The 22,471-nt window shown below is 30.1% G+C and overlaps 1 protein-coding gene and 1 pseudogene across 2 annotated transcripts; one reads left to right on the forward strand and one right to left on the reverse strand.

Annotated features, from left to right (window-relative positions):
• Nucleotides 1-1,882: 1,882 nt before the first annotated feature.
• Nucleotides 1,883-4,104, forward strand: LOC145754849 (uncharacterized). 2 transcript variants are annotated; one of them, XM_082570990.1, is made up of 4 exons: nucleotides 1,883-2,025; nucleotides 2,279-2,404; nucleotides 2,517-2,740; nucleotides 2,889-4,104. In XM_082570990.1, exons 1-4 carry the CDS (start codon nucleotides 2,000-2,002, stop codon nucleotides 3,251-3,253), a joined length of 741 nt encoding a protein of 246 aa, XP_082427116.1. In that variant the 5' UTR covers nucleotides 1,883-1,999; the 3' UTR covers nucleotides 3,254-4,104. The 2 variants fall into 2 exon arrangements, with proteins under 2 accessions (XP_082427116.1, XP_082427117.1); XM_082570991.1 differs by having other exon boundaries at nucleotides 1,887-2,025; nucleotides 2,282-2,404.
• Nucleotides 4,105-20,478: 16,374 nt separating this feature from the next.
• Nucleotides 20,479-21,775, reverse strand: LOC145755706 (uncharacterized; annotated as a pseudogene).
• Nucleotides 21,776-22,471: the final 696 nt, after the last annotated feature.

Raw genomic sequence — 22,471 nt, forward strand, 5'->3', positions numbered from 1 at the left:
CGGCGTTTTGGGTTATGTCATCATAGCTCTGGGTGTCGTTTCTGTAGTTTTAATCATAGCTGGTGCGGCAACAGAGCACTGGATTAAAGTGCCTGGTCATGATTCTGTTTTAAAAACAAAGGCAAAATTTCTTGCAGCGACCAACACCACAATTGATATAATGAAACAGCAATGGCCTGCTATGCAAGCGCAGTATGATGCAGCAGCTGCTCAAATTCCTGTAATCACAGCTCAAATTGCAACCATTCAGGCCTCAATCGCAGGTAGCCTATGTATTTGTGTGGTTAGGTCGACTGGTTGCATTAAAATTAGTCTAAGGTTTGATAACCTAAATATTTTAATTATATATTTTTACAGCTGCTCCAGGAAGCTCTGGACAATCGGTAAGTACTTGTAATATTTAATCGAAATAATTTAAAAATACACATTTTACTACACATTTTACTTTGCCAATACACATTTTACTTTGCTTGTAATATTTGTTGATTTCAAGCCATTTACGGCTCTAATCTTCAATGCACACAATAACCCTGACCTTGTTTAAAGGCTGCACTTGTCGCCGCTATTGGACAAGCACAAGCGGGCCTTGTCCAAGTATATACAGCTTTGGCTCAACTGGAAGCACTAAACGCTTCTTTAAATGTGATCGAGCCTATGGAAAAATTGGACACTTACGGTGGCTTTGTTTCCATGTGCTCTTTTACTACCTCTGCAAATGCATTTGTGTGTGGATCGCCAAGCGAATTTCGCGATGAGGCCCGTAAGTGGATTAATTTACGCATTTAAATGTAAATTGGATATTTCACATGTGTTTAAAAAAATAAAATAATATGTCAAACCTTTTTTGTAGTTGATATCACATGTGAGCCTGATTACGTAGCTGAAAATCAAACTGTACCAACAGTTGAGAGCATTTTGGAGGAGACAAGAACCTGTAACGCAAACGGTTTAGCTAAAGCCTTACTTGTAAGATACTGCATTGTATTAAATTGAAAAAATGTGTTTTGTAAGCTATTAAGCTTGGATTTTGTTTAGGGTGGAAAAACAATGTTCTTTGTATTGCCTATAATAATTGCGGTTTTGATGTTTATTCCCATAGCTGTTATTGGAGTAATGTCTTTTATGCCAGCAAAACGTGGCATGCCTTTTCAAGGAACTATCGTCGGGGGGCTTTTTGTTGCCTTCGGTAAGCATGACAATGCAGTTATTAAACCAAAAGTTTAACAAATATATCTTAAATATTCACAAAATATTAACAGACCGGTATTAGGAATAACTTTTTTGTTGCAGGTGTTATTTCCTTGATCCTAGCTGTTTTGTTTAGTGTCCTCATTGTTGGAGCTTACGGTAAAAAGGACATGAAGGGTACTGGAACCGGGCTTTCTTGGATTTTAGTTTTACTCGGTGCAATTGTTGGCATTTTGGCTGGAGGTGCTAGTTTTCTTGTGCGCCCCGCTGTCGATGTTCAGCCTGAATAAGATCTCCCGAAAAATATTTACATTTTACTTTTCTTTACTGCGTTTATACATCTTTTTTTTAAATTTGTCTACTTAAGTTTACTTTTCAGCAACTGATAGTCTGTCTAAATGGCATAAGACATGACGTTGTTTGGATAAAACATCACTTTTACTTTATTTAAAGGAATCAAAAGATGGTGTGTTAAACGTAAATCAGAAGTAAAGAATTTATGACATGTAAAATGTTTATAATTTTACGTTGACTTACCAATAAAATGATAAAATGTCGAATAACATTGAGTACTGTTATGCTAAATAAAATTTATGTTAAAACTTTAGACTTTAAAATTAAAAGCCACGTTCTTTATACATGACTGCAACTGTCGTGTCTTAATAGGCTATAACATTTGTTCACTATAAACTTGGCAAATTTGTTTTTGCCTATTTATCGAATGTGAACCAATAATACAATCATTAAAATTGGCAAATCCGATATAAAATCAAGAAATTTTTGGAGAAAAGTGTTATATTAAAGATGAATCATGAAGCCTAATCAAAATTTTTCAAGGTAAGTAGGTTTTCAATAAATATTTTTAAACTGTGGTAAGACAACTACAACTAGGATTTTGGAAATTATATTTTTTACGTACTGACGTAGTAAATATATATAAAATATACATGAAACTGTTTATTACACAAAGATATAAGGAAGTTAATGTTAAGCAATTTTTTTTATATACATGTCAGTATTTTTAAAAACTACAATTTATAATATATATATACTCCAAAAAAACAATTGACAATTTATAAATTATTTCAAGAAGAGACCATGAAAATGCAGTCTGTGATTTTTGCCTGAACAAAGCTGATAACAACAAACAGGGAGAATATGAGGCAATGTTGTTTTGTAACAACTGCGAAGCTAAAGCCCATCCAACATGCATGAAGTAAATTAACAAATCATATATTTACTAAAATTTTTTTTATTAATTTATGTTTGTATGTGATATGTAAGCATAAAGTTAATTGGTTTTTAAAAGGTTATTTTTTTTGGTTTAGCTATTCCCAAGAATTGGCAGAAAAAGCAATGTCCTATCCTTGGCAATGTATTGAATGTAAAACTTGTGTTGTCTGTTGTTCGGCTCGCGATGGTGACAACATATTATTTTGTGACTCTTGCGACAAAGCCTATCACATGAATTGTCATGACCCTGTTGTGGAAATCAAACCAGAAGGAAAATGGGTTTGCTATTTTTGTGAAAACGATGCTGAAATGATAATAGGTAAAAGGCGTAAAAGTATGTGTGCTGGTAAAATTTGTAAAGCTAAAAATTACCGAAAAACTAATTTGTAAATAATACATTTGTTTGGTAAATTTTTAAGTTAATATTATTACCTATTCACAAGACAATGATATTTTTTAAATTACAGACAAAGATATAAACCATGCAAATAACAATGGTTTTCAGCACTCCCCTCAAAGTGTACAGCAATCTGAAGAGGAAAACCTATTTAACGATGCTTCTTCTGCTCCTGAGATCCCTTCTAACTCTATAGAATGGTCCGTAGATGATGTTACCTCCTATTTTAATCAAAAGGGATTTGAAAAACAATCTTCAGTTTTCGAAACTGAAGAAATTGATGGAAAGTCGCTGCTACTTTTACGTCGAAATGATGTTATTTCCGGTCTTGCTTTAAAACTTGGACCAGCAGTAAAGATTTATGAACATGTTGTAAAGCTGCAAACAGCTGCACTTTCCTACACTGACCATAAGACTGGCAATGGTGTAACGTAACTGTATTTTTCATGCATAGCATGTTAAATTCATTTTAACATTTCTTTCACATGTAACCTTTTTAATTTTGTTACAAATTTTCAGTGCTAAATGGTGGTTGGGAGTAACTAATATTATATTGTAACTTGAAATTTTATTTTTTAAAGTAAATCATAGTTTTTTGTTCAACAAACACGCTCTTCTTGTCAACTGTTAAAATTTATTTAAACTTTGTACTGTATCGAACTTTAATATGTTCAATTATGTATATAACTGTATGTATAGTTAATTGTATAGGATTTTGCTATTGTTTGTATATATTTTTGTTATTCGGATTTTAACAACGTTAGAATTTTATAAATTCGCAAATTATTTTACTGAAAAGAGTTATATTATAACAGTTTTATTTGGTAAAATACTCCAGTTTTTTTTTATCTTATTCTGTCGATTGTGATCTTATTCCGTCGATTGTGATTTTATTCCGTCGGTTGTGATCTTATTCCGTCGTTTTTGATCTTATTCCGTCGATTGTGATTTTATTCCGTCGGCTGTGATCTTATTCTGTCGACTGTAATCTTATTCCGTCGGTTGTGATCTTATTTCGTCGGCTGTGATCTTATTCCGTCGGTTTTGATCTTATTCCGCCGGTTGTGATCTTATTCCGTCGGTTTTAATCTTATTCCGTCGATTCTGATTTTATTCCGTCGGCTGTGATCTTATTCTGTCGGCTGTGATCTTATTTTGTCGATTGTAATCATATTCCGCCGGCTAACTCTATAGAATGGTCCGTAGATGATGTTACCTCCTATTTTAATCAAAAGGGATTTGAAAAACAATCTTCAGTTTTCGAAACTGAAGAAATTGATGGAAAGTCGCTGCTACTTTTACGTCGAAATGATGTTATTTCCGGTCTTGCTTTAAAACTTGGACCAGCAGTAAAGATTTATGAACATGTTGTAAAGCTGCAAACAGCTGCACTTTCCTACACTGACCATAAGACTGGCAATGGTGTAACGTAACTGTATTTTTCATGCATAGCATGTTAAATTCATTTTAACATTTCTTTCACATGTAACCTTTTTAATTTTGTTACAAATTTTCAGTGCTAAATGGTGGTTGGGAGTAACTAATATTATATTGTAACTTGAAATTTTATTTTTTAAAGTAAATCATAGTTTTTTGTTCAACAAACACGCTCTTCTTGTCAACTGTTAAAATTTATTTAAACTTTGTACTGTATCGAACTTTAATATGTTCAATTATGTATATAACTGTATGTATAGTTAATTGTATAGGATTTTGCTATTGTTTGTATATATTTTTGTTATTCGGATTTTAACAACGTTAGAATTTTATAAATTCGCAAATTATTTTACTGAAAAGAGTTATATTATAACAGTTTTATTTGGTAAAATACTCCAGTTTTTTTTTATCTTATTCTGTCGATTGTGATCTTATTCCGTCGATTGTGATTTTATTCCGTCGGTTGTGATCTTATTCCGTCGTTTTTGATCTTATTCCGTCGATTGTGATTTTATTCCGTCGGCTGTGATCTTATTCTGTCGACTGTAATCTTATTCCGTCGGTTGTGATCTTATTTCGTCGGCTGTGATCTTATTCCGTCGGTTTTGATCTTATTCCGCCGGTTGTGATCTTATTCCGTCGGTTTTAATCTTATTCCGTCGATTCTGATTTTATTCCGTCGGCTGTGATCTTATTCTGTCGGCTGTGATCTTATTTTGTCGATTGTAATCTTATTCCGTCGGTTGTGATCTTATTTCGTCGGCTGTGATCTTATTTCGTCGATTGTGATCTTATTCCGTCGGTTGTGATCTTATTCCGTCGTTTGTGATGTTATTCCGTCGGTTTTGAGTTTATTCCGTCGATTGTGATTTTATTCCGTCGGCTGTGACCTTATTCCGTCGGCTGTGATCTTATTCTGTCGATTGTAATCTTATTCCGTCGGTTGTGATCTTATTTCGTCGGCTGTGATCTTATTCCGTCGGTTGTGATCTTATTCCATCGATTGTGATCTTATTCCGTCAGTCGTGATCTTATTTTGTCGGTTGTGATCTTATTCCATCGATTGCAATCTTATTCTGTCGGGTGTGATTTTATTCCGTCGGTTGTGATTCTATTCTGTCGATTACGATCTTAATCTATTAAAATTATTACTAAAAATAATACACGAAAACCTGTTGCATTGTTGAAAAAATCTATTTTAGTAAAAATAATCAGGATTATGCAAATTCTTTAAAATCTTTAATTCTTTGTTGTAAGGTCACACAATTTAAAAAATTGTGGATTTAAGCTTAAGAAAAAATCGTTTTAAATTTTTTGAAATGACGCATGCATTGTAAAAATATAAATTATTATTTATTGTTATTATTTACATTTCAGCATTTTTAACTCCTGAGGTTAGTGTCCCAAATGCACTGGTTCCTGTCCAATTCTTGTGGTAAACCTTGGTCACTGACGACCTTTCCGCCATCGCACTTAACTTTAATCTACTTGGGGTTCGGAAAAAAATAACTTTAATCTACTTGGGGTTCGGCTGTTTACTAAATTAAGGTTGGGATTTTTTAGATGTCTCATTTTTTCAAAGTACTTTTGAAATTCCAATGTTTGCCTTACTATTGGGTAAAATAACCAGTTGCTTTCTGGTTGACCTTGACGTAGTGCAATGGCTCATTACTAACGAACCAGATTTTAAAGACACAAATACATGATCAAAAATGTTACAACCGTATTTTATTATAAGAATCATTAAAAGAACTTTCCTTTTTTATTATAAATTTGTTACATTTTACTTTTTTTGCTAGGCAATTATACACAATTTTAAAAACATAATTTTTCAATAATCTAATACATCAGACTTAAAATGGAATAAAAAAAAGATATCAGACTTAAAATGGGATAAAAAATTAATTAAAATAACATTTCTATGAAAATTCCCGCCGCGAAAATCAGACGACACTTTTTCGACCAATAGGATTGATTGACGTCAAATCATCGGGCTGCGCTTGAGCCTAAATTTCCGTCTTTCGCTAAACTTTCGTCGAGAACCGGTCGGAATTTTGCTGCGGAGATTTTTACAAGTTTTAAAGTTTGTTTTAAAATACTAAAAGGTTAGTTTTAGGCAAGAAATATGTTATTTAATTTAAAATTAGGTAAAATGTAACCAAGCTTCTTACAAGTAATTAGTTTCTTAGGCTGTAGGTTGCAATAAAATACAATTTTTGTTAGGCTAAATTTCGGCATTTTTAAAATGGCGATTAAATCCTTAAAAATGCAATTTTTAACTTAACTTTAGGCTAAATTCTACGGTGGCCCACAAGGGCAAAACATTTAAAAGAGTAAAAACATTTTAAAAACTAAAAACATTTAAAAAATTAAAAACATTAGTTTAAAAAACATTTAAAAAATTAAAAACATTTAAAAAATTGAAAACATTTAAAAAATTGAAAACATTTTAAAAATTGAAAACATTTCAAAAACTAAAAACATTTCAAAAATTGAAAACATTTAAAAAATTGAAAACATTTTAGAAATTGAAAACATTTCAAAAATTGAAAACATTTTGAAAATTAAAAACATTTTAAAAATTGAAAACTTTCAAAAATTGAAAACATTTCAAAAATTGAAAACATTTCAAAAATTAAAAACATTTAAATTTTTGAAAACATTTCAAAAATTGAAAACATTTTTCCGGCGCTAACCAGACCTTACGCGGTCCCAAGACAGAGTACCGGAACTCTAAAGATATTAAAAGTCGACCACGAGGCGCTACCTGTGTCGCTGAATGCAAGTTACCAATAGTTTTGGACGGTTTTTCTATATTTATTTAGTGTAAAATAGGAATATGGGCATACATAATTAAATGAATTAGTCAGTGTCAGTTTGACATAGTGACAGCGGTAGCCTGTGGTAACGTACATGGCGTAGCGGTTTAGTGACCTTTTGGCTAGTGGCTTGCAGAACTAACTCTGCTAAATTTTAGCGAATTAATCCGCTTTCAATTTACCTAAAAATACAATAACTTTAATATATAAATATTTAAATTGCAGTAGGGTATAACTGTATTCGTTGTGGCAAAGGAGTTCTGAGTACTGGGCTACTGCCTGACTGTTAATAAATGTTTTTTTTATTAATTTTGGCATTATTTAGAATCTTGATGTTGTTTGATTTGTTATTAATAAGTCAAGCACGAAGAAATTATTGTTCTCCTGGTCCTAACTTGATGGCATATTGACGGATATGACAAACTTAAGCCATGTTATTTTTGTAATGATGAAAATGGGCACATATACAGTACATCTCCGCATAACCAAAGAATTGAGGCCTGGTGGTCTATTCTGCGAAGAACAAGTACCACCTGGTGGATGAATTTTTGTAAGGATTTAATTGCACAACAAGACTTTATACCAAAATGCAAGAGGAATGTTTGTGGTTTTGTTTTTCAACCTTGCTACAGTATGAAATTGATGATGTTGTTCAAAGGTGGAACTCACACTATATTCAAAAATCTGGCTATGAAACTGTAGCTGGACGTCTGGATGAGTTATATTATCTGCCACATTTGCATGATGGGGAAAATAAATTGGCAATGATGTTAAACAGTCAATACGAACATGTTACCCAAAATTTACCATAAAGTTGTGATGACAATTCAATTTATCAAAGATACTTTGCTGATGTTTTGGAATCGGCTAATGGGATTTTCTTACCCAAGGATTGGGACAGTGCTTTAAATTTGTACAAAAACTTGCTTAAGGTTGCATGTTGATAAAATTTAACCTCTTATTACTTTTTGAAATGTATATACTTTGATTGTACAATAAATAATCCAAGACTGTGTTATAATTTTGTTTATTAAAGTATATATAATAATTTGATTTATCACAAATGGTAAAACAACAAAGATTTATTAATAAGAGGAAAAATTACATGTAAAAATAACATAAAATACAATCCATATACCATAGGCTGCTATTTACAACTTCTAATAAAATACAGTAGGTACATGGTACAATTTTTTCAAAAGATTACTTAAATAATAAAAAAACTGACACAAATTATGTTTAACATTGTTTAGTTAAAGTTAAAAATAATATCATTATAAAAAAATGAAATATTAAGTGTTTCAAAAACAAGTGAACCTCATCAAACCACAAATTTTACTTAACTCACACACAAGGTTGCATTTTTAAAAGACTTACTCTCATTGTCATAAAAGTTTTTTTTCAATCAAATGACTACAGTTTACGTTGATTAGGAATGGTTTCAGTATTGTGTGAACATTAAGGTTCCATATTAACAACTGTTTCTTGAATCCTATTATCAGTAACTTCTGTGGTAAAACAAATATACAACACAATTCTTCCATAGGTTATTCCAAGCTTGTCTTTGTTTGCTTAAGGGTAAATGGAATATGCCTTTTCCTGGTATAAAGATTACCTCAGAGCCTTGAGCAATTAGGACAATATTTAAAACTTTCTTGCATGTATTCTTCACAATGTTAGCAATTAATTCTTATAACAATTTTTATTTTTTAAACTTATTAACCTTGTACAAAAAACACTCAGTATACATAGGTAAAATGTCTAGTCACAAGTATATATGTATGCCATGTGTGTACTGCAAAACCATGTTCTGCAATCTGGTTTGAAGGTGCCTGTTTTACTAGCAACTATTCTGACTGCTACTTGACTTTATTAATAAAAAATCAAACAACATCAAAATTCTAAATAATGCCAAAATTTAAAAAAAAATGTATTAACAGTCAGGGTAGCCCAGTAGCCCACAGTACAGAAGTCGGAATTCTATTGCCACAACGAATACAGTTATACCCAACTGCAATTTAAATATTTATATATTAAAGTTATTGTATTTTTAGGTTAATATAAAGCTGATTAATTCGCTAAAATTTAGCAAAGGGTTAGTTCTGCGGACCACCAGCCAAAAGGTCACTAAACCGGTACGCCATGTACTTTACCACAGGCTACCGCTGTCACTATGTCAAACTGACACTGACTAATTCATTTAATTGTGTATGCCCATATTCCTATTTAACACTAAATAAATATAAAAAAAACATCCAAAACTATTGGTAACTTGCATTCAGCGGCACAGGTAGCGCCTCGTGGTCGACTTTAAATATCTTTAGAGTTCCGGTACTCTGTCTTGGGACCGCGTAAAGTCTGGTTGGCGCCGGAAAAATGTTTTCGATTTTTGAAGTGTTTTCAAAAATTTAAATGTTTTCAATTTTTGAAATGTTTTCAAAAATTTAAATGTTTTCAATTTTCAAAATGTTTTCAATTTTTAAAATGTTTTTAATTTTCAAAATGTTTTTAATTTTTAAAATGTTTTTAATTTTTAAAATGTTTTTAATTTTTTAAATGTTTTCAATTTTTTAAATGTTTTCAATTTTTAAAATGTTTTCAATTTTTTAAATGTTTTCAATTTTTTAAATGTTTTTTAAACTAATGTTTTTAATTTTTTAAATGTTTTTTAAACTAATGTTTTTAATTTTTTAAATGTTTTTTAAACTAATGTTTTTAATTTTTTAAATGTTTTTAGTTTTTAAAATGTTTTTACTTTTTTAAATGTTTTGCCCTTGTGGGCCACCGTAAAATTCGACTAATTTTAAATATATTAACATTATTAAGGCTGGGTAGGGTACTGTTTTCATTTAGTATTAGGCTAAAGACAATCTTTTTTGGCAATTTTTTTTCAACTGATGAAGTTATAGTTAGAGCCACGATCTTATTTTATTTTTAAAATTAGGTAGCAATCTAGTCTTAATAAATATATATAATATTGAAAATTGTAAATTAACTTGTTTTTTGTTTAAAATAAAATATATTTTGATGTCAAAAGTTCATCTAGACTAGAAAGGTAATTTAAAGTTCAGGCATAATAACGTCATAAACAGTTGCTTATAAGGCTATGTAACAGTATAAAATTTTTACTAAAGACTTTATTGAACATAAGAGTGATTATTAAAAGATTAAAATGTTACAGTTTCTTTTTTAGATTTTGTTCAAAAATAATGATTTTGGATTGTTAATGGTTTAATCTGTTTGTAAGTAAGTTAAGTAAATACAGGAGTTGTTTTAATAATTTTAAAGTAAGAAAAAGCATTATAAATTACAATTTTCTTACAGAATCTAATGAGTTTGATTAATAGAAATCTGACACGATTTGCACTTGCACCAAAAAAGGGAAAATGCGGGAAAGCCTTGCAACGAGTGATGACGTCAAAAGTGGAAAGCATAGCAACGAGTGATAACGTCTCCTATTTATTTCCTGATTATAAACGTCATCACGTAAGTTTTGTTAATAAACTTATAAGCCTAATCATTAATTTTTTACTTAAAACAAAGATTCGGTTTAATTTTTATTCCATTAGTTATAGACATATTGCAATTTTTAATATATATATATATATATATATTGTATATTTAAAGTGTGTTTCGGCTTCGCCGTTCTTGATTTTTTTTTGTGGTGGCTGGTTTTTTTTTGTTGGTTGTTTTTGGTGGTAGCTTTTTTTGTTGATTGTTTCTACTGGAGGCTTTTATTGGTGGTTGTTTTTGCTGGTGGTTTTTTGTTGGTTGTTTTTGCTGGTTGCTTTTGTTGTTGGTTGTTAAGGTTGGTATCTTTATTAATGGTTATTTTTTATGGTTGACTTTTATTATTAGTTGTTTTTGCTGTTGGCCTTTTTCTTGGTTGTTTTTGCTGGTCCCCTTTCTTTTGGTTGTTTTGCTGTTGTCTTTTTTGTTGGTTATTTTTGCTGGAGTTCTTTTTGGGTGTTTTCGCTTGTATCTTTTTATTGGTTATTTTTGCTGGTGTCTTTTTTGTTGGTTGTTTTTTCTGGTGTCTTTTTGGGTGTTTTTTTTGTTGGTTGTTTTTGCTGGTGCTTTTTTGTTGGTTGTGTTTGCTGTTGGTTTTTATTGTTGGTTGTTTTTGCTGGTGGTTTTTGTTGGTGGTTGTTTTTGCTAGTGAATTTTATTGTTGTTTGTTTTTGGTGTTGACTTTTATTGTTGGATGTTTTAGCTGGTGGTTTTTATGGCTGATGATTTTGCTGGTGACTTTTTTGTTGGACATTTTTTTTGTGATGGATTTTATTGAAGGTTGTTTTTGCTGGTGTCTTTTTGTTGATTGTTCTAGTTATTGGTGATTTTTTGTTAGAAATTTTAAATTTGAAAACCTTTTTAATTTATTATATATATATGTTATATTTGCAATATACATATAAGAATCCAAACAAAAAAACAGTTGAATAGATTTATCAAATTAATGTCATTTATAAAATATCTCTAACTTTTTTAAACTTTTTTGTGGTATTTAACCTGATGGAACAAAAATTGAGAAAAACAATGAAAAAACAATGAGGATTCTGGTAACAATGTTAATGACAAAAAAGAACAATTAGGGAAAAGTTGGTTTTAAACAAAGCATAACTAGCAGTTTGAAGTATTCTTAATTTTACAATGTTATTGTCATTCATAGCACTTTTTCTATGTATTTAAAAAAAATTTAAATTATTTTGCATTTTGTACAATTTTTTCTCCAATATTTAAAAGATTATAAACTGTTTAATCTATCATATTGTGTTCTTTAAAGCAAATAATATTTTAAAAAATAATTTAAGCAAATCTGACATTATATTTTTATTTAGAAAATCAACTGATGAAATGAATATTAATTTTAATATTTAAAACATAGAATTAACATCATTAAATCCCTTTATGGCTCTAAGCTGCCAAATATTAAACTTGTTAAACCACCACTCTTTAACCATTTAAGTCTAACAACAATGTTATAATTAGTTGGCCCTACACAATCAAATATATATACACTAAAACTTATTTTGTCATATCTTAATTCTCTGACCTCATTTTAAAACATTGTAAAATCTAAGATTAATAAAAAGTTGTTTTCAAAAATAGATCCAAGTTTAAAAGATTTCTAAATCCTATAAAAGATGGGAAAAGTGAAGGGCAAAACAACGGTACAACGAACAGTTTGTGGAGGATGTTGCAAGGAAAACAAAGATGGAATCTTGCATTTTGGTAAAAATGTAAAGTGACAATGTTTAATAAAAATTAAAAAAATGAACTCTATTTAATTAAACTAATATTTTTTATTATTTTTTTTTTTCTGTTTAAAAATATAAATTTTTGACATATCATAGTTTGTTGCCTAGCAATATTTAAACTAATGTTTAAAATTCCATTCTAACAAATTTATTTTTTATTTAGGTACAAAATCAACTGGTCCAACAACTTATTATTATGTCATCAGTTTTTTCTTGAATACAGAACATTTTTAGAATCATAATTGGTCATATTCATAAAATATTGAGGTATAATTAAACTAACTATGCCCAAGATAAGTCTTACAATAATGCCATACATATTTGTCCCTACAAAAATAAACTTTTATACTTTAAAACTTATTTTGTCATATCTTAATTCTCCGACCTCATTTTAAAACATTGTAAAATCTAAGATGAATGAAAAATTGTTTTTTAAAAATAGATCAAGTTTAAAAGATTTCTAAATCTTACAGATGATGGAAACACATAAAGAGGAAGTCAGCGGGACAAAGGTTGTTTATGAAGAATGATGCAAGAAAGACAAAAATAGAAGACACTGCATTGTGGTAAGAACGTAAAGAGACAATGTTTATTAAAAATTAAATGATAAACTAATTCAATTAAACGAAGGACTATTATAATTTTTTGCCCAACATCTTAAACCGTTTAAAAATTTTAAATTTTGACATACCATAATTTATTGCCTAGCAATATATAAATAATGTTTAAAATTCCAATCTAACAGATTTATTTTTTATTTAGGTACAAAATCAACTGGTCCAACAACATATTATTATGTTATTAAACTAATAGAAAGTTTTTTTTCTCATTTTGTAACATTTTTAGAATCAAAATTGGTCATATTCATAAACAATTGAGTTATAATTAAACTAACTATGTCCCAGCTGAGTTTTATAATAATGCCATAAATATTTGTCTCTACATAAATAAACTTTTATACCTTAAAACTTATTTTGTCATATCTTAATTTTCTGTCCCTATTTTAAAACATTGTAAAATGTAAGATTAATGAAAAATTGTTTTTTTTAAATTAGATCTAGTTTAAAAGATTTCTGAATCTTACAGAGGATTGTAAGACATAAAAAAGAAATCAGCGGGACAAAGGTTGTTTATAAAGGATGATGCAAGAGACGCAAAGATGGAATACACTGACATTGTGGTGAGAATATAGAGTGACAATGGTTAATAAAAATTAAATAATAAACTGTAATTCAAATAAACGAAGGACTTTTATAACTTTTTGCCCAACATCTTTAACTGTCTGAAAATTTAAAATTTTGACATATCATAGTTTGTTGCCTAGCAATATTTAAACTAATGTTTAAAATTCCAATCTAACAGATTAATTTTTTATTTAGGTACAAAATCAACTGGTTCAACAACATATTATTCTGTCATTAAACTAATAAAAAGTTTTTTTTTCAATACATAACATTTTAAACATTATAATTGGTCATATTCATAAACTATTGAGTTATAATTAACTAACTATGCTCCAGATAAGTCTTATAATAATACCATAATTATTTGTCCATATTTAAACAAACTTTTATACACTATAACTTGTTTTGTCATATCTTAATTCTCTGACTTTTTTTTAAAGCATTTGTGAATCTAAGATTAATGAAAAATTGTTTTTTAAAATGGATCAAGTTTAAAAGATTTCTGAATCTTACAGAGAATGGAAAGACGTAAGGAGAAAATCAGGGGGACTAAAAAAGTTCATGGAGGATGATGCAAGAGAGACAAAGATGGAAAACACTGACATTGTGGTAACAATATAAAGTGACAATCTCTAATAAAAATCAAATAAAAAACTGTAATTCAATTTAACAAAAAACTACAATTAATTTTGCCAAACATCTTAAACTGTCTGAAAATTTAAATTTTTGACATATCATAGTTTTTTGACTAGCAATATTTAACAAAATGTTTAAAATTCCAATCTAACAAATTTATTTTTTATTTAGGTACAAAATCAACTTGCCCAACAACATATTATTCTGTCATTAACCTACAAGAAAGTTTTTTTCTTATTACTTAACATTTTTAGAAACAAAATTGGTCATATTTATAAACTATTGAGTTAAACTTAAACTAACTATTTCCTAAAAAAGTTTTACAAACAATGCCATAATTATTTGTCCCTCATAATTAAACTTTTTTACCTTAAAACTTATTTTGTCATATCATAATTCTCTGACCCATTTAAAATATTGTTAATTTAAAGATTAATAAAAAATTGTTTTTAAAAATAGATCAAGTTTAAAAAATTTCTGAATCTTACAGAAGATGGAAGAAGTAAAGGGAAAACATAGGCAGAAAGAAAGAATCATTGGAGGATGTTGCAAAAGAGACAAGGATGGAACCCACCAACATTGTGGTGAGAATATAAAGTGACAATGTCTAATAAAAATTTAATTAAACGAAGAACAATTATATTTTTTGCCCAACATCTTAAACTGTTTGAAAATTTAAATTGTTGACATATCAGAGTTTGTTGCCTAGCAATATTCAAATAATGTTTAAAATTCCAATCTAACAAAATTATTTTGCAACCGACTTACTTATTAAAATAAGGAGGCAAGTATGTTAACACAAAATCGTTTTTACCTTATATAACATCTTATGCTTACATTAACAAAAAAAAATAATAAATAATCAAAAAAATAGATATTCTAAAAATTTACATATATATTTATCGTAAAAACCTAAGGTTTTATATAAAGTAAAAAAGATTTTAATTAAGGCGTAAATGCCTACAAACTAATTTATAAATTCTCTTCTAGAAAAACGTTCTACTAATCCAACCTAAACGAGAGAGGCGCGCGCGCTGATAAAGTTCACGCCGGATTTTACAATTTTCGGCCCCGGGTTTTCAAGAAGCGCAAATTCTAGAAAACTGGGACACGTGGTTCATTCTTGTCTCGACCAGTTTTGTATCAAGTTTCATCGTCAACTTTCAAAAGAGTTATTGTTACATCATACGGGAGTACAAACTATCTAGAAGAAAAAAGTTCAAGAATTGATAGACAATTTAAATTTTATGACGTCATACAACAGACAAGAAAGCACAACTACATTTAGAAGTAAAAATAAAAATCAATTTTAACATCAAAGGTCTTGACGGTCGATCTTACGCCGAATAAGGTAAAATTAATTTTAAAAATGTTTGATAAATTTAATTTATGTTTTGTTTAGAATTTTTAATATTTTAGATTTGTTATTAAATGTTCAAACCTTGGGTTTAAAAGCTTATTTTTTCTATATGTTGTAACATATAGCTGTTAATCACCTCAAAAATTTATAAAAATAATTAAAACCATTTTTGAACATGTTTTTAAAATATTTTTTTTTGTTGACAATGCTTCGACGAAAGTTGGCGGAGCAGGGGATGGTTGGTTATTTGTGACCTGGATTGTAACGTATACCATGGCGTCATGGTGATTTCAAGTTAGTTTTTTATTTGTGTGTAGACATAAATTTAGTTTTTATCGGTAAGCTGGTGTATTAAGAAACGTTATAGGTTGGTTTTTTAATGTAAAAAATTTGCCAAAATGAACTGAGAATTTATATTTTATTTTTTTGCATGTATGCTGCATGTTGCATGTTTTTTTGTTTTTTTAGTGAATTTTATTTATATATATATTTTCTCGGTTCATTTTGACATACTTTTTTATATTTAAAAGCCAAGTTATTTTGCTTTTTTAATATATTAGTTTATTTGTAAAACAAAATTTAGTTGAAAGCAAATAGATTAATTGACGAAAAATCCGTCGCTTTCTATTTCACGAATCTCTGATTTGTTTTCTTCTTTGTCGCTGGGGTTTGAGCATTCTCAAGACCCTACGTTATGTGACGTCATTAGTTATTATGCAACGTCATCAACCAAACAATCACAATTTTATGACGTCACCAATTCGACAGCGTGAACGTATTGTTGTCGAAGAAATGTGAAAGTGCACCAAAATTTGATTAAAATTATTTTATTTTATGTACCTTAACTAGATACATTTGTTTGTAGTACTAAAATACAACTCTATTCTTGTTTAAATGTATTTTAAGGAATTTTATTTTTTTAGATTGACTTTGTAGCCCAGTGGTCTTTAAAACTTACCGTGCATTAGTGGCGTCATTACAGCCTAAATGACGTTACTCATAACACCAGTTCCTGATTAATAAAAGGTAAATACTTAACTTCATACAATCATCATTATCGGGAATTTAAAGTTATGCATTTAAAAATAATTAAATATTATTTTATTCCTTTGTATATATAATTAGTGTCTGTTGTTTATTTTTTTACTAAATTAAAATTTTTGTTGCAGTGATAAGTCAACGTCACTTTTATGTTCATCTTATCACCAGCAAGTGACATCATCTACGTCACAACTGATGAGATTAGAGCCGGAATAGAAACTGGAGCGCCCGTTCGCTTTGTGCCGAAGGTAAATAACTAAACTTGATTTAAACAAAAATATTGTTAGTGATCAAGTTCTGACGTAATTGGATTTTGTTTTTGACGTCTAAGCATACATATATGACGTAATTGTACGTAACATGTATAGGAATTTCAAATATAGTTATATGCGTTATAGCCTTAAACTTTAATCTAATAATGTAACTGTTTTAAAAGAAAATTTTCATTATTATTATGATTAGAAACCCGAGGAAGATTTACTTCATATGGATATATATATTACGCTATTGTTTTGCAAATACCGATATTTTTTTGCAAATGATAAGCAGCACTCAAATAAGTTAAAAGGTATTTATTTAAAATTTATTTCTAATATATTTTGTAAGTGATTAAAATTTTTTAAAGGCTTTAATCAATTAGGGATATATTTTTTTTATTTTGTATACCCATGGGTATAATTATAAAGATTTAAATAAAATATTCAATTTTTTAATTTATTTATTAGATCAAATTTTGCCCACCCCAAACGATCTTAAAAACTTATCGTGCTTAAGTGACGTCATTACAGCCTACACATAACGTCACTTATAACGCCAGTTCCTAATTGATAAAAGTGTGTTTATATTAACCGTTTATATTTGCGTTTATATTAACCATTTGTAATATAAATTTATGCTTTAAAAATAGTTGTATTGTTTTTTTAATGCCCTTCAATTATTTTTCACTTTATAAATTAAAAGTATATACTTTGAATATATATATAATATTGTCTTTTAATTATTTTTTAACTAATTAATTAATTTTTTTGTTACAGTGAAAAGTTAACATCACTTTTATGTTCATCTTATCACCTGCGAGTGACGTCATCGTTAATTACGTCACAACTGATAAGATTAGAACCGGAATTGGAACTGTAAATATTCTTTCTCCCTATGTTGAAGGTAAATTATTTAAAATATTTTAAATTAAAATTTGATATTTAAACTAATTGTAAAATTGTCAAAGCTCTTGTGTATGGCAAGTTGTTTTTTATATATGACGTAACTTAACTGGCTTAAAGTAAGTTTTGTATCTGTATAGCTTTATCTAACTTTTAAATTGATGCATAAATACTTTAGCACATTTTTAATACCTTTTTTACGTGTAGATATCCGAAAAGTGATGCGGCTTCTTTTAAATCTTGGTTCCTGATGTTCCTATATGTGATTTTCTATTGTTTAAAAATGATGATTTTGGATTCGACCACTATGATGGTGATTTTTGGATTCAACAATTGTGACGTCACGTATGGTTAATGTGACGTAGGATAAGGTCATTAATAAATGATCTGAAAAGTAATGGACATTGAGATTAGATTTAGAGTTTTTGATTTCAATCACTAATTTTGAGGTCTTGAAGCACCAGAATTAGACAGAATTGTATGCAATATCTTTCTCTTCTCCCAGTGTATTTTTATTTTGCGGACTGCCCCAAACCTAGATTTACCCATTTCGCTTCGTGAGTCGGTCGAAGTTTGGGATTAAACAGTCAATGAGCTGATGCGTTCCCGGCGGCCATTGTCACATTACCATTACTGTTAGGTCCCCTTAGTGTCCCATGTGCCAGTACTAGTCTGTGTTTTGGCCCTTATGGTCAGCAGAACCACGTATCGCCAAATGGTCGTCCGGGTTGTCCCATGTTGTATATTTTTTTCACATTTATTTTTTTATTACTGTTGTATTTCGTGGCATATCATAATTACTTTTTCAACATAAACAACGCAAAGCTTATCTGATAGGGTAAAAACGCATCGAACAATTAGATAATGTGGAGGCTTATCCTCAATAGCCAGGGACTAAACTTTAACTAAAGAAGCAACACGCTTGGGGGTGCAGCAGAGTTGATTATACTTAAGAGTTTTCGGCTAAACAAATACCGACATCTATAAACCCGGTTTTCTACTTTCTATCAATTATTTTCTTCCTTAGTGAGCATGGTGCGTTTTACTCGTGGGTAGTATATAGCGCAATGCTTAGTCTGCAGAATTGTAAGTTATTAGCTTGTGAAAATGGAAATTTAACATCGCAGGGTAGGAGGAACTTGGACGTGGATGGAACACAATTAAGAGTTAAGTAAAAATATATAAATCCTAAAACTTGAACAAAATTCTGTCCCATTTTTGTCATGATTATCATTGGTTAGCGTCATATCGTAGTTATTAATTCAATGCCATATCTTAAATACTAGATAAAGTTAAAAAACGGCAATTCTCGGCTAGGGTTTAAATTTTCCTACTAAGCAACAACTCGGGACCTTTAAAAGTTAATGTAATGTTAGGCAATTTTATCAAATAGTTACTAGGTATTTGTTTTTTCTTGTAATAATTTATAGTTAATATAACTTGTTTAAAACTTAGAACCTAAAACCAAAATATTTTTCTCTTCTCCCAATTCTTTATTGTATTTGTATAAGGCCCAAACAAAAATTAAAATCGCGATTTTAAAATTTAAAATAGTCGAATTTAAAAAAATGTTTTAACTTTGTTGGAGTTGGGTAAACCAAAAGGTTACTAACATTGTCTGGAGTTAAAAAAGTAGAAAGGATAATTAGTTGTCAGTTTGCTCGGTATAGTTTTCTTTTTCGTTCTGGTGAAAGAAGATCTGGAATCATATACATGGTAAGCATAATCAACAAATATGGTTCGTTGCCATCTCTCTTACAATTTTTCTCTAACAATTTTTGTTTTTTTACAGGTTTTAATTCATATTTTTTAGGCTATAAACTAACACTTACAACCATTTATTTTGCAGGCTCTTAATTCGTTTTGACGATTCTCTTAGACTCTTTATATTTTAGCTAAAAATCAACCTTATTTAATTATACGGTTCAGAACCGTAAAAGCAAGATAGTTTTTTACTATACCGAGCATTAGAAATTAGTCGCGCGCACCCTCGAACTTAGTTTAAATTGGGGTTGGGGGAAAAAATTGACCGATTACTAAATTAAAGGCTTTAGGTTGGAATTTTTTAGGTGTCTTACCTTTCCAAGGCACCTTTAAAATTCCATCGTTTGCCTTCCTATTGGGTAAAATAACCTGTTGCTTTCTGGTTGACCTTGACGTGGTGCAATGGCTTATTACTAACGAACCAGAGCTAAAAGACAAAAATACATAATAAAAAATGTTATTACCGTAATTTAACATAAAAATCAATAAAAAAATGTCTAATGCCATCATAAATGATTTATATTTTACCTTTTTGATAGGAATTACATTTTAATTTCCCTGGATAAAATACCGTCGTAACTATTTCAACAACATATTCACAATCTAAGGTTTGAGCTAGTGTTATTGTGAAAACACACACTCTAAGCTACACCTTTAGTTCTGCAACTAATGTACTACACCTGTACTACATTTAATCATTTGCTTGGCCTTAGGTATAGTTGTGAAAGGTTCCATTCGAGAAGCTTAATAAATCGAAAATTGGCTTCTAATTTTGAAACCACAAACGTTAGAGAGTTGCTTTTAAGTGTTTTTTCCACCCCTTTCATTACATTTAAACTCACTGCTAGCACTGCTTTAACATTAATAAAAATTAGGTAAAAAAAACTTTATTGGAAAATAGGTAAAGAAGGTATTCCATAATATAGTATAAACCAATAATACACAGTGATATTGAAAGTTTCTATACATTTATTTGTTTTGATAAAATGGAAAATTTAGTGTTATCGGGCCCATTTACCATATCCAGGCGTTATACCACAGTAGTTGATTGTCTGAAACAACACGCTATGTTTCAGTTTGTCCCAGTCGTCCGTCATTTCTTGCTTTATAAAGTTCGCTTGGATGTCCTCATCTGTAATGTTGGCAAATTTAGGCCTCGTGCTTTGAGACAACAACGTTCTGGTTGTAACATCGAGACCTTCTAACTTCGAAGGTTGGATCACGCCCAACTCAAGCTCTGTGGTTGCGACCACGGAACACGCAAACGGCTTCTGTTCTAATATACTGTGCTCTCCTATTGAATCACCAATGCCCAAAGTACCCATCGTTACGCTTTTAAACAGGCGGCGCTTTCGTCCGTCTGGAAGCGTTTTAATGGCCTCCACTTGCTTGAAAACGTCGCATATACCCTTTCTTATAAATACAATATATTCCGCGATCTGACCCTCCCCGGCTATGACTGTGTCAGGTGGAAGAGTTTTCCATGTAATAAAAGCTGCCAGTTTTTTAACAGACAGCCCTGGCCAGTTCTTGTAGGTCTTAGTTGCCTGGACAATCGCTGTTTTCTCGTTTTGTATTCTATCCTGAAATCGTTTCAGTATTCTGTCTGGGGTCGGGGTCGTACACTTCCACGCAGAACCATATATATTTGTTACCAAACAAAGTTAAGCCATTTTCTTGATAAGTTTCAAGCGTTGCAACAGTAGCAATCTCTCTCAATATAGAATAATTTTCCTGTTTGTTGTCGGAGACTGTACTTAGTTCCGAAGGCCACATGTCTCTTAAGACTTGGTACACCTTTGTGTGTTCTTTCTTGGTTCGTTCGAACGGCAACTTTTTTAAAATTAACCGCAAAGTTGCAATATTTTCATCTCGGTTGAAAACTAGATTTTCCGTTTTTGTGTCCGATCGATGCCTCTGCTTAGAGATATGCAACCTAACATCATGCAAGGCTGGATCGTCGTATTCGGTTGTCGGACCAACATCAACCACAGGCTTTAACTTTTCCCTGTAGGCAGCAAACCTGGATCTTGGTCTACTTAAATGGGCATGTGCCAGCTTGAAAGACTTAGTTGGCTGATTAGGAATTAAAAGCTGTAGGCTCGGGGCTTTTGTAAAGACTGTTTTAAAGTTTTTCATAAAATGATCGTGTCGTTCGTATTCGGGTGACTTTTGAACTGAAGCAACACCCTCACTGTTGAACACTTTTAACTTATTATAGTCGATCATTTTTATGTGAATTTATCTGTTTTTTTATAAGACAGATGCTTACCACAAGTAAATTGTGTCAAAAAACAACTTGAAGTTAAGTTTTGTTTCTATAAAACTATGAAAACATTTAAAAATTCCAATTAAAAATTAATATTTAAAAACCTCACATTGGTAACTATAGTTGCTTTACGAGAGAACAGAAATGTTTCCTTTTTTTACTTATATTGCTTACAATGAAAGCTAAATAGTTTAATTTCTTAAAATAAAACTTATCTTACAATAGCCCCTAGTGCCTGTACATGTCGAACTGTGTACATACATACTCTTATACATTACACCTCCATTCTTTCGCCAACGTTAGCGATACGCCTGGCATTGTTGCTTTCAATTCAAAGCTCTTTAAACAAATACAAATTCGTACTCAAGTGGGGCTTAAACAGTTTTTGTTTTTTATTCTTTAACGTTTCGAGGATGTTGAAGCAATAGTATTACGAAATATAACACCGGGGGCTATGTGTTGATATATTTTTGGTGCTGTTTCACTTGTATATGGAGGGCTTACACATGCATGCGTTTTTTGTTTATATAATAGCTAGAATAAGTGATATCAATGTCATTAGGTAATAGTGCTAAATATTCATATATTTTCAGGGTGAAATAACGACTCAGTTAACTTTGGGCAAAAATAAAAAAAGAATATTTTGGCATTTTTCAACAATTTAAAAATCACATTTAAAAAAAAATTAACGAAAACGACTCTCGTGCACCATCTTGCAGTAAAAA

The sequence above is a fragment of the Corella eumyota genome, chromosome 6, assembly GCF_963082875.1.
Source record: "Corella eumyota chromosome 6, kaCorEumy4.1, whole genome shotgun sequence".
In the NCBI taxonomy this organism is placed as follows: Eukaryota; Metazoa; Chordata; class Ascidiacea; order Phlebobranchia; family Corellidae; genus Corella; species Corella eumyota.